General features: G+C 35.5%; 4 protein-coding genes across 4 annotated transcripts; 2 read left to right on the top strand and 2 right to left on the bottom strand.

Annotated features, from left to right (window-relative positions):
* Nucleotides 1-1,237: 1,237 nt before the first annotated feature.
* LOC106339524 (transcription repressor OFP16) lies at nucleotides 1,238-2,092 on the bottom strand. Its single transcript, XM_013778351.1, has one exon. It carries the CDS (start codon nucleotides 2,035-2,037, stop codon nucleotides 1,327-1,329), a length of 711 nt encoding a protein of 236 aa, XP_013633805.1. The 5' UTR covers nucleotides 2,038-2,092; the 3' UTR covers nucleotides 1,238-1,326.
* Nucleotides 2,093-4,612: 2,520 nt separating this feature from the next.
* Nucleotides 4,613-5,878, bottom strand: LOC106339623 (lactoylglutathione lyase). The gene is made up of 4 exons (XM_013778470.1): nucleotides 5,719-5,878; nucleotides 5,334-5,564; nucleotides 5,094-5,169; nucleotides 4,613-4,892 (listed from the first exon to the last, which is right to left on the bottom strand). Exons 1-4 carry the CDS (start codon nucleotides 5,785-5,787, stop codon nucleotides 4,855-4,857), a joined length of 414 nt encoding a protein of 137 aa, XP_013633924.1. The 5' UTR covers nucleotides 5,788-5,878; the 3' UTR covers nucleotides 4,613-4,854.
* An 842-nt stretch (nucleotides 5,879-6,720) lies between these two features.
* LOC106343031 (transcription factor Pur-alpha 1) lies at nucleotides 6,721-8,759 on the top strand. Its single transcript, XM_013782135.1, has 5 exons — nucleotides 6,721-7,116; nucleotides 7,191-7,238; nucleotides 7,617-7,757; nucleotides 7,838-8,083; nucleotides 8,171-8,759. The coding sequence occupies exons 1-5, from the start codon at nucleotides 6,832-6,834 to the stop codon at nucleotides 8,321-8,323; spliced, it is 873 nt and encodes a 290-aa protein (XP_013637589.1). The 5' UTR covers nucleotides 6,721-6,831; the 3' UTR covers nucleotides 8,324-8,759.
* A 379-nt stretch (nucleotides 8,760-9,138) lies between these two features.
* On the top strand, nucleotides 9,139-10,271 carry LOC106336870 (probable CCR4-associated factor 1 homolog 7). The gene is made up of 2 exons (XM_013775835.1): nucleotides 9,139-9,230; nucleotides 9,331-10,271. The coding sequence occupies exon 2, from the start codon at nucleotides 9,390-9,392 to the stop codon at nucleotides 10,218-10,220; it is 831 nt and encodes a 276-aa protein (XP_013631289.1). The 5' UTR covers nucleotides 9,139-9,230; nucleotides 9,331-9,389; the 3' UTR covers nucleotides 10,221-10,271.
* The last annotated feature ends 1,520 nt before the right edge of the window (nucleotides 10,272-11,791 follow it).

Consider the following 11,791-nt stretch of genomic DNA (forward strand, 5'->3'; position numbering starts at 1 on the left):
TAAATTAATTAAAATATTAATAAATAATATAGGCGGTATTCCGACCATTATAACATAATATAAATAATAGTATAGGCGGTATACCGACCATTATAGCAGAGTATATATGATACAATAAATTTTACCGAATTGCAGAACGATCGTGCTGATAACGTGTTATGAAATAACTTATAATTTATAGTATCGAGAAATTTAAATAAGAGTAGAATTTAATACCCGTAGGAAGCAAATAACACTAATATAAGGAAGAGAGTTTATTATAAGGAAGAAGAAGAAGATGTAATGGTTCTTTGATTATAAACTCTTCTTTGTTATGGTGTACAAAAGAGTGAGATGAGTGATGATATTTATAGTGAGCAACAATACGTAAAATAACAAAGATGGTGCTTGATTTGGTAAATGAGTGGGTGATCATAGTGCTTGATAAGTAGATGATCATAGTGCTTGAGTTGGTAAAAAGTGGAGGATCATTTCAAAGTTTATCTTATAACAAACACATATATATGTTTTGAATTTTATGTTCATTCTCGAGTCCATGGGTCGAGAGGGGTGTATCTCGGTTTGGTACATACTAGTATATTATGTCTAGTATCCAAACATGTTAAAATTCTTTTAAGTTTCTTGTCCTTATTTCGACAACATAATATCTAACTTTACAATATCCATTCCAAAAATTTATATAAAAAATCCTTATCATTTATCTCAAATTTCTTCGATCCTTTTCATCATAATAATTTGAAACGAATTTTTAAAATAAATCAAAAGCAAAATGCACTCGCCAAAAAAAAAAAAGCACTCGCCACCTCAACAATTCTTGAAAATCAGACATCATTGCACAATAGTTACATCTGGTCATTCGGTCGTAATGCATGCAAAAATATTGGATAGTAATTTTTGGAATGGAATAATGTAGAATCCTCTATTCCATCAAATCTACAAAAAATATCATTTGTGCTAATTTCATCATTTCCACACAAAAATAAACAAAATGCAAAGAAAATTATTTCACTACAGTTTTGATTGTGAATGAATGAAATATATGTATTCCATTTTCCTCCTTGTTCAATTCCTTTTTATCCCACTAATTTCATTATATATTTACCATTTTACAGCCATTAGTTCACCTCTGGTCCGGAGTTGATGTTTATTTAATAAAAACATACAAAATACAAATAAAGGAAAGATAAAATTGTTAGTAGTTTCTGAGCTAGCTTCTCTTCCTTGAAGACGATAATGTAAAAAAATGTTAGGTCCGTCTACTTAATTAAAATCACGTGGGGGCATTTATTACACGATCATTTTTCTATCCAGGCGGCCGCGGCGTTATCATATCCGACGTTCTTCCGACAAGAGTGAGACCATGATGTCGGAGAAAGCCCTTATGATGAACTTGTGCATGTCGGTTGGATTCAACGCTAGATAACTGATAAGCAGCTCGTTCAAGTAATCATAACCGTCGTCGGGATGGATAAGATCTCCGGCTTCAATGGCGGCATCAATCATCTCCTGCATTGACCGCCGGAAGTCAGTTAACGGATCCGGTGAGTACACGTGTTGCTTCACGGCGGAACCTCCGCTTAGAAGCCTCGTGGTGTTCACGCTAGTGTCGTACTTCGTCTTCTTTGTTGTCTTGATACTGGCACTGTCGCTATTATCAGAGAGTTCTCTTGACCGTGTTTCCGGTGAGTCGGTGATTGCATTTGATCGCCCAGGGGAAGAGAAGAAGAAGCGACGGGATGCGAAAGCGGCGGATAATTCCGGAGAAATGTCTTGGCTCTCGGATTCGTGTGATGACGTGACGGAAGAGGAGAAGGTGGTGGCGGTGGATGAGGAAGGTAAGTCAACGACACGGTGGTGGTAGTTGTTGTGGTCGTTGTGGTAGAGTAGGTTGAAGTTGTTGATGAGAACTATAGATGGACGGCTGGGATCGTCGTCCTCAGCGGCGGCGGCCGATGGAGGAAGACAAGGCGAAGAGTAGCATTTGGTGAGATTTGACGGGAAGCAAAGATGGAGGCTCTTCCACATGATCTTTGGCATTTTTTGAGAGAGGACTTGAGAGAGTATAAATGTAGCAATTGGATTTGTTGGCTTATTTTGTTGCATATATATATATCCACAGTGTCTCATTATGATAGTAAAAGGGTAGTTATGTAATCTATAAATCTCATTTATTAATTAGTGGAATTAATAAAAAAATCCCTCTTTTTTATTTATTAATGGAGTTACTATTGATGCTCTCATTTTCAAGAATGGTAATGCAGCTACCAAGACTCTGAATGTTGACCATGTTCACCAATCACCACCACATGCACTTGTGTTACGAGTTGCAAAACGTACTAACTGTACTTGTTATGTTATTAGCTACAGTTATTAAGATCGTTAGTTTACATCTGTATTGATGAAAAGCTAACCAAGTAGATTCAGAAAAAGCAATGTGGAAACATATATACACTAAAATGGTATGTACGTTCGAGTGAATGTGAAGGTCAGATATTACTTCTTTCTCTTTCTTTTGGTTTTATACTTTCCAGTTTTGTTTCGATTTACTTTTCTTTCTTGACTCTGACATACAAAGCTGCATTTTAACATGGGGATGTATTTCTTTATCGTGAATTGTTTATTTATTTATTTTGGTTTATTCATATGGGATGAACATATATCATATAGAGTTCTGAAATTTGCAAAACATGAAGAGTGATCGTCCATGTAAATTACAAGAAAAAAAAAAACTCACGGTGAGGAAAATTCACCCACCACCTAAATAGGTCCACTCATCATGATGTAAATTCCAAAAGATGTTAGTTCAAGTACGAGTACCCCTCTTGTGTGGTCCGGTCGATAAGGCCAAGTCGAGTTAACACTGGTCCAGCCAATCAGATCAATGGGGTCGCTTTTTTTTTTTTATGGAAAAACATTCAAAATATGTTTAGCCAACATATATGTGATTATCAGTTAAGCATCTGCCCATTTTTAATTAAAGATCACTGGATCAAGTGACAATGGCTAAAACTACTTTACAAGTGAGGATCAGATTCATGTTTCAAAATTTCGGATAATTAAAGATAATTTTAGTGATCTATAGATTTTTTAGGTTCTCTAAATGGATAATTATAATATACGTATATACATTTGGACTTATACATTTATCCATTGACATATATCAATTTCCTATACTATATTTGCGAAGTGATTTTGTCACATGTCCTCTCTACAATCAATTTTACAAAACAAATATGACATGTGACTACTGAAATTGATGACATGGCTTCGGGGAAAATATGATATGTATAATTTCATTTAATGTTGATTTATATTTTTGGTAAATTTATTAGAATATGGTAATAATTCATATATTACATTTAATATTGATATTTCTTTTTAGTAAACTTTTTTTAAATATGGTAATAGCTCATACATCATCTATAAAATAAATATATTCATATATAACATTTCAAATTTTGAAATATTATTATTTTTGTATAATTATACAATTTGTATTACTAAAGCTTTCAAAAATTTCTACAATTTTTTAAAAATTTAAATATCTAATCGTAAGATTATTAGTTTTTTATATACAAATTTTATAAATATTGTTTATGCTAATTTTTTGATAATTATACAATGTTATATCATTTTTATTAGTTTTATACAAATTGATTTAATATATATCAAATCTATATTAAATATTAGTAAGAAAATAGTAAAATCTATAATATTTAATGAAATTTATTTTTAAATATAAGTTAGATTTAAAAAATTTCTTACTGCAGGAAAACACCTAGTATTACATAAAGTCTCAAACAAATCATTCTTTTTTCTTTCTTTTTTTTGAACAAGGAAACAAATCATTCTAAGAAAATCAGAATGGTTTACATGTTTAAATCGAATGACTTGACAAGCTGAGCCGAAACACACATCCTAGCTATAATATCTTGGGGAAGATGGACCGGTGGTACCACTGTGTGTAGTTATCCTGCACCAGAAAAGATTCGAACTCATCTTTCCATCGGATAAAATTCAGTTTATGTGGGGCGCAAAATATAGCTATCATATTTGTTGTTACATAAGCTACTCAAGATCCGTTCAAATAACAACCACAAAACCGACTTGAGTAATGGATTTATGAAAAGATTGGTAATTTAATGGTAAGTTGTAGAATGTTTGTGATGCCTTAAGACACCTTCATGTCCATGTCATGTTGGTTTATCGACAACAACTTTGACCCACAAATTGATGTGCTTAGACTGGAATTTTGAGACAAGTTTTCTATATTTTGAGTTTTTTTGGATAATCGGTTTGCTAAACCGTATAGAAATTGCAAATGACCGATGCGGTTCAGCTCAGCTCATCGGACCAAGACACTGATTCCATGGGTGGGTTAGTGACAAGGCCGATCAATCTACAGTTAGACAGACATGACATACTTAAGTTTGATTTAGTCTTAACCCGGTTCTGGTTAGCATTTCATATGAGTGGACCAAGACTAAACCCTGGTTTTCTTGGATTCAGCACCAAAAATAAATAAATATCCGGAGTTATGAATGTATGGTTGTTCTTTGTTAAGTCTCCCTCTCTCTCTCTCTCTTTGGTGTTGTTATATGGACATGGTAACTAGTAGACAAGAAAAGATCATTAATGCGATACATCCAACATTCAAAGCACATGAAGGGTGAGTTGTCAGAAGTAAACATCAAAGCCTAGACAGCATAGAGACTCAAGATTGTTCCAAAACACTCCAGCTAAGAAACGAGAACAGCAACGTTTTTCTTTACATATGCAGCTTTAATTATCCTGCTTTGAACAAGCTGATTATTTTTTATTTTCATTAATTACTCATACCACAAAGTTCCCGGTTCAAGACTCAGATCGACTTGCTACCTCTAATCCGTTTCCTACAAAAAGAAAATTGAGAGTAGAATAATCTGTAAGTTAAAACATACATGAATAAACATCCCAACAAAGTTGCATGCAATTCTTGTATATTAATGGATTCAATGCCTTTGCTCTGAATATTAAAAAGAGGAAAAAAATTGTTTGGGAGTAGTAGTAATTAGTATTAAGCATGGATTATGAGCAAAAGGAGATAAAATTACCATCAGGATCAAAGAAGAAAACTTGCTTGACTTTTCCATCAGGAAGAGACTTCTGGAAAGTGTCTATCCCTTTCTCCTAACACCATTCAACGACAGAGAGAAGATCAATGAAAACCTCAACTAAAATCAGTACTGAAACCATTACAGAGTAAGAATTAACTATTTCAGCGCCAGTTAGAAAATTCAATACCAAACCATATGATATTGTACAATGAAAGCTCTCATGTAAAGAAGGAAGACCTTGAGAGAACGAAGGAAGGAGTCGAAGTTGGAGACGGAGAAGCAGATATGGTGGCCCATAGGGAGATGGCTAGGATCTCGAACGGCCGAGGTGGCGCTGTAAGGACCTTCAGGGAGGTTTGTTGAAGTGTTTCTCTGGATGATGTGCATCGCAAAAGCACCTGGTAAGTTTAGCCATATCACCTTCAAGTCTCCAAAATCAGGGCTTTCGATCTCCTCAAACCCAAATACCTACAAAACGATGATGTATATGATCAAAGAAGAAACATTAACTTGATCAAATCCTATAGATTCTACTGCAGATGGGTAACAATCAACAAACAAACACAGCAGAAAAATTCTAGAAGAGATAACAAAGAGAAGGCTGATTAGGTGATTTGATTACCTCTTTGTAGAACTGGGCGAGGCGTGTGACGTCGGATGATTCTCTCGCGATATGGCCTAGAGTCGCCATGTATCTTTGGTTCTATGAACAGAGCTAAATAAGCACACAACACAAACTTATTGACTAATTAAATAAGATCAGTGATAGTAGGCAGTCCATCCCCAGTCATCATTTTTATTGGTTACGTGGCGTCGAACCGACATAACACATATTGAATTAACACCACCGTTGAACCGGTCGGTTTAAAGATGCATTTAGCTAAAGCTTAGATAAAATGTACTTAATCCGTTTCACAGAGAGTATCACTTAGACACTTTTCACACATATTAAAGAACTAGTATTTATGTTTTCATTAATATCACATATCTAACCAATAGTATTTTAGATAAATCAATTTATTTATAAAATCAATGTTTTTTACAATTAATTTTGAGCTGAAAATTTGTATAAATTGCATTAGTATTGTAGAATGACACTCTTTGTGAAACAAGAAAAATGAGCTAAAATGATACTTAATATGAAACAGAAGGAGCATAAAAAGTGTGATTTTTGAAACTTTTCACACGAATTAACAGAATTATTGAAATATGTTCTAATTAATTATATACTTAGTTTTTTTTGTCAAATATTAATTATAGTTAGTTAATAATGCTATAAATTAAATTATTTATAAGATCATGCAATTTATAATTAATATTAAACTACAAAAATAAGTATTAATTACATCAAAATTCTAAAATAACATTTTTTGTATAACAAAATAAAACTTTAAATGATATTTTTTTATAAAACGTAAGAATTATCTAATTGAAATGAATTTTTTAAAATAATAATGTCAAAAATTCATAGTTTATAGATCTTTTTCCTATAATTTTTTAAAATCTTTAGTATTTAAAATCTAACCAATACTAATTGGAATCTTAATAGTATATACCGGTTAGACACCCGGTCCGATTCCAAACCGATTTCCCGTACTCCACCCCTTCTCTCATATGTTCAATCGCACTCCCATCTCTCAGATCAGAGACGTCCAATTCAACTCTTCAGTGAACTAATTCCAGCGAAAATTCTCCGCTACGTCCGCCGAGCCCATCGATCGGCTAAAGATTTGACATGGAAGGGAACTCTGGCGGAGGAGCGGCCACGGGAGGAGGAGGGGGAGGGAGCGATGTGGAGTTGGTGAGCAAGACGTTGCAAGTGGAGCACAAGCTGTTCTATTTCGATCTCAAGGAGAATCCTCGCGGAAGGTACCTCAAGATATCTGAGAAGACGTCGGCGACAAGGTCAACCATCATCGTTCCTTCTTCAGGCATACCCTGGTTCCTCGATCTCTTCAATTACTACGTCAATTCCGAGGAGCATGAGCTTTTCAGCAAAGAGTTACAGCTCGATTCCAAGGTTTCGTTAACTCTCCATCTCTTTTTTTTTAGCACTAACGGGCGTTGACTTTTTTGAGTTCTGTGTGGTTTTAGGTGTTTTACTTTGACATCGGTGATAACAGGAGGGGGAGGTTCTTGAAGGTATCGATTTGTCTTTTTTTCCGACAGGAGTCTAAGCTCATGTTTTTCAGATTGGATTGTTGTCTGAATTTGAAGTCTAGGAATGTTCTTTTTAATAGTTTGAGATCTTTGATAGGAAAGATATCGGTTTCTCGTTTTCCGACAGCAAGTCTTTAAACTCATGTTTGTCTGATTGGCTTGTTGTCTGAATTTTGAAGTTTAGGAATGTTCTTTTTTGATAGCTTCAGATTTTTGAAAGAAAGGTATCGGTTTCTCCGTTTTCCGACAGCAAGTCTTTAAGCTCATGTTTGTCTGATTGGATTGTTGTCTGAATCTGAAGTTTAATAATGTTCTTTTCATATTGGTTATCAGATTTGATATGGGTTTGATCTGGTTTAGGTGTCAGAAGCATCTGTTAGTAGAAACCGAAGCACCATTATTGTTCCCGCTGGAAGCTCCCCTGATGAAGGGTGGGCAGCTTTCAGGAACATATTGGCTGAGATACATGAAGCATCAGGGCTTTTCACGATGCCAAATCAGGTTAGGATACTCTCTAAAACATGTTAACTAATAAGCTCTCTGTTTTCTCGGGTCTCATTCTGATTTTCTCTGGAAAACAGAAACCTTCTGATGGACAGGAACACCTGGTTGGACTTTCTGATGATGTTGGCGCGGGATTTATACCTGGCCATGGTAACCAACCGGCATCTTCTTCTTCAGAGCTTACTGTGGATCGAGCTACTGACTTGCCTGGCCAGGATGAAACCGGATTGACGGGTGTTTCTAAAGTAATCAGAGCTGATCAGAAACGGTTCTTCTTTGATCTTGGGAACAACAACAGGGGCCATTTCCTCAGGATCTCCGAGGTAATCTTCTTGGAAGAAACTATCTTTTTTTTTTGCTGTTGTTTAGACTCTTGAGAGCTTTGTTTTTAATAATGCATGAAAATATAGGTGGCGGGTTCTGACAGGTCGTCGATCATTCTACCGTTATCTGGTCTAAGGCAGTTTCATGAAGTGATTGGTCACTTTGTGGAGATCACCAAAGATAAGATTGATGGGATGACAGGTGCAAATGTCAGGACTATTGATCCTCCTCATAGATGAGCACTTGATTCTTCTAGGGGATGGGGGAATTAAATGGAATCCATTCCAAATTTTCAATCCTCTTGAATCTCAGCGACTTCCCTAGTAGCTGTCTGATCACCTGTGTGCAATAGTTTCAAGTAATTTATCTCCCCATTCACATCATCTAAAAATAATTCAGCAGGATCATCATTTGGCTTTAGTAGCAGATTAAAAAAAGTTTGGAGTCTGCAACTGGAAATAAGCTGAAGCCATCTACCATTTGCATCTATCCCTCCCTCTCTCCTTCCCCCCACTCTTCCCATTTGGTTATGTTTTGTTTTAACTTGTTTTTTTGTTATCAGTTTGGGTCATTGGTTGTATATCTGTTGACAGCTTTGCATTTCAGTTGTAAAAGAACATTGGGTTTGGGCTAATGCCAGTGTGTAATAATAATCAATAAATAATTGATGTCCCATATGGGTTGAGCAAAGTCTGAATATGAGAATTTGTAGAGGGAACAAACAGCTTCAGACAAGAAGAGCGTGGGAGAGTTTTGAGTTTAAACTGTCAAAAGCAGAGACAAATAAAACCAGGTGGTGGAAACGCTGTCTTTACCAAGAGATTTAAAATTTGAATCATAAAAATACAATTTATTATTAATTGTAAAGATTAATCCTCAACATATATAAAATCGATAATACTAGTTAGTGCAGTACAAATAAAATCGTTAAGCATGAATCTAATCAAATAGGTAATATTAATCACTTATTTAATAATTTTCATAATTTATAGTTATAAAATACAAATAAATTAGTATAAAAAAAATTAAAGTAGGTGATTTTTTATATATATCCTCTTCGATAAACCACCACAATCCTCTGAAACCCTAACCTGTACAATAGCCGCCTTGTCTAGAAACATCTTTTCGACCTGTATTGATTTCAAGGTTCGTAACAGCCGACTTATCCTCCTTTCATCCTCTCTCTCTCTCTCTCTCTATAAATATCTGGTCTGATTCATGTTTTTCTTGTAATAATCGACTGTAGAAATAATGAAACCGAATCAGATCTCGCTCTAGATCTGTTCACAATCATCAATCACCATCATGTCGCTGCTTCTAAAAGACGACTCGATCCAAATCCGCGAGGTATGGCACGACAACCTCGAATCAGAAATGGCTCTGATTCGCGACATCGTCGACGACTTCCCTTTCGTCGCGATGGACACGGAGTTCCCCGGTATCGTCTGCAGACCGGTCGGAACATTCAAAACCAACACCGAGTACCACTACGAGACACTGAGAACGAACGTCAACTTGCTCAAGATGATCCAGCTCGGTCTCACCTTCTCCGACGAGAGAGGAAACCTCCCGACCTGCGGTCCCGACGACAAGAAGTACTGCATCTGGCAGTTCAACTTCCGCGAGTTCGATCTCTCCTCCGACATCTTCGCACACGACTCCATCGAGCTTCTCCGCCAGTCGGGGATCGATTTCGATAATAATAAACGAAACGGCGTCGATTCGAGGCGATTCGCGGAGCTTCTGATGTCTTCGGGGATTGTGTTGAATGAGAATGTTCACTGGGTTACGTTCCACAGCGGGTACGATTTCGGTTACTTGTTGAAGCTGTTGACGTGTCAGGATCTGCCGGAGACTCAAGTGGGATTCTTTGAGATGATCAGAGTTTATTTCCCGAGGGTTTACGACATTAAGCACTTGATGAAGTTCTGTAATAGTCTCCACGGTGGTCTGAACAAGTTGGCGGAGCTGCTTGAGGTTGAGCGAGTTGGGATTTGTCACCAGGCGGGGTCCGATAGTTTGTTAACTTCGTGTACATTCAGGAAGCTGCAGGAGAATTTCTTCATTGGTTCCATGGAGAAGTACTCTGGTGTTTTGTATGGGTTAGGTGTTGAAAATGTTCAGAGTGTTCACTGAAATAAAAGGAAATAATTCTTGTTTGTTAAAATTAAAGGTTTTGTTTAGATTCATGTTGATGGGTTTATGTTCTTTTCACGTCACAGATTAGGTGTTTAGAAGTAGCTAGATGATATTCCAACACTCTTCTTATAACAGTTTATGTTCTTTATTTAGATGGTTTCGTTTCTTACATCACATTACAGAAATTAAGTTTGTTTCATTGAGGGATCTATCTACAAGAATTGGAATCCAAATAGTTTATATGATCATTAAGCAGAATACGAATGACACAATATGCTTTCAAAATTAGTTGAAAGTCTTTTAGAAATAAACATGACAAATTTCTTTACATAATCTTTTTTTTAGTTTATTTTCACAAAAATAAATCTTCAAAGAAAAAAATGATTAATTTTTTTATTATGAAAAATGTTAACTAATCTAAAACTTAGGGTTTATATTTAAGCCGCTAGGTTTTAGGGATGAATTCAAATTTTTAAAAATAAAAAATAAATATTAAAATTTTTAAAATAAAAAAAAATTTATTTTGGTCATTTTATTTTGGGATTTTTGCAAGATTGACTAAAAACTCAAAGTCAAAACCTAAAACTAACCCATGCTTTTCTTGGATTTTTCTTTTGTCCTATTCACCCTACAAGTTCATGATATTCACGAAAATGCCATCAATTTTTTTTCTATTTTTTTTTTCCGAAAATGACATTTTTACTCTCTCACCCTCATCATCTTCAAGTAATTACAAGATTTCCATTGTCATCAATACCCCAACCACCATGAACAACCATTTTGAAGCTCTTAATGCACCTAAAATCGATTTCCACTCTCTCTTTCTCACTTGTTATGAACTAAAAACAACATCTCTTTCACTTTGCCTTCATATTCATCCAAAAAACTCAAGCTTTTGGTTCAAAATTTTTTATGGTTTATAGAGCCATTCAAGCATACTATTCTTGGTGGGTTACTTTCGTTTGAGATTCTGGGTGGTTGGAGAAGACTATGTGTGTTAAGGAAGTCATCTCACTAGTTTAAGGTATGAAATTGAAATTTTTTCCAGATCTGTTTGCGTAGAAGACTTACCCGTAAGTAATCTGGCTGTAGAGGACTTACGGGTAAGTCTTCTGGTCAAACGGACGACTTACTTTTAAGTCGTCATCTTTGTTTGTTAAAAAAAAATCTAGAGAATACCCTAGACGACTTACTGATAAGTCGTCTAGGATAAATGAGTTAGTTTTGCATTTGACCGAATTGTGTCAGATATTTGACTTTTCCTAGACGACTTACGAGTAAGTCGTCTCCGGGAAAACAAAAATTTCAATATTTTATTAAATCTGGACGACTTATCTGTACGTCGTCTAGGTTACTTTTGCAATTGGAAAATAAAACTTAAATATTTAACTTTTCCCAGACGACTTACGCGGATGTCGTCAAGTAAGACGACTTACCTGAAAGTCGTCCAGGATAAGCCAAGTCGTCCAGATTTATTTCCTAACCTTGCTTATCTCGGACGACTTTCTTGTACGTCGTCTGCCTGGACGGCTTTCAGGTAAGTCGTCTGGGTAAAGTTAAATATATAA

The sequence above is a fragment of the Brassica oleracea genome, chromosome C4 (assembly GCF_000695525.1).
Source record: "Brassica oleracea var. oleracea cultivar TO1000 chromosome C4, BOL, whole genome shotgun sequence".
Taxonomy (NCBI): Eukaryota; Viridiplantae; Streptophyta; class Magnoliopsida; order Brassicales; family Brassicaceae; genus Brassica; species Brassica oleracea.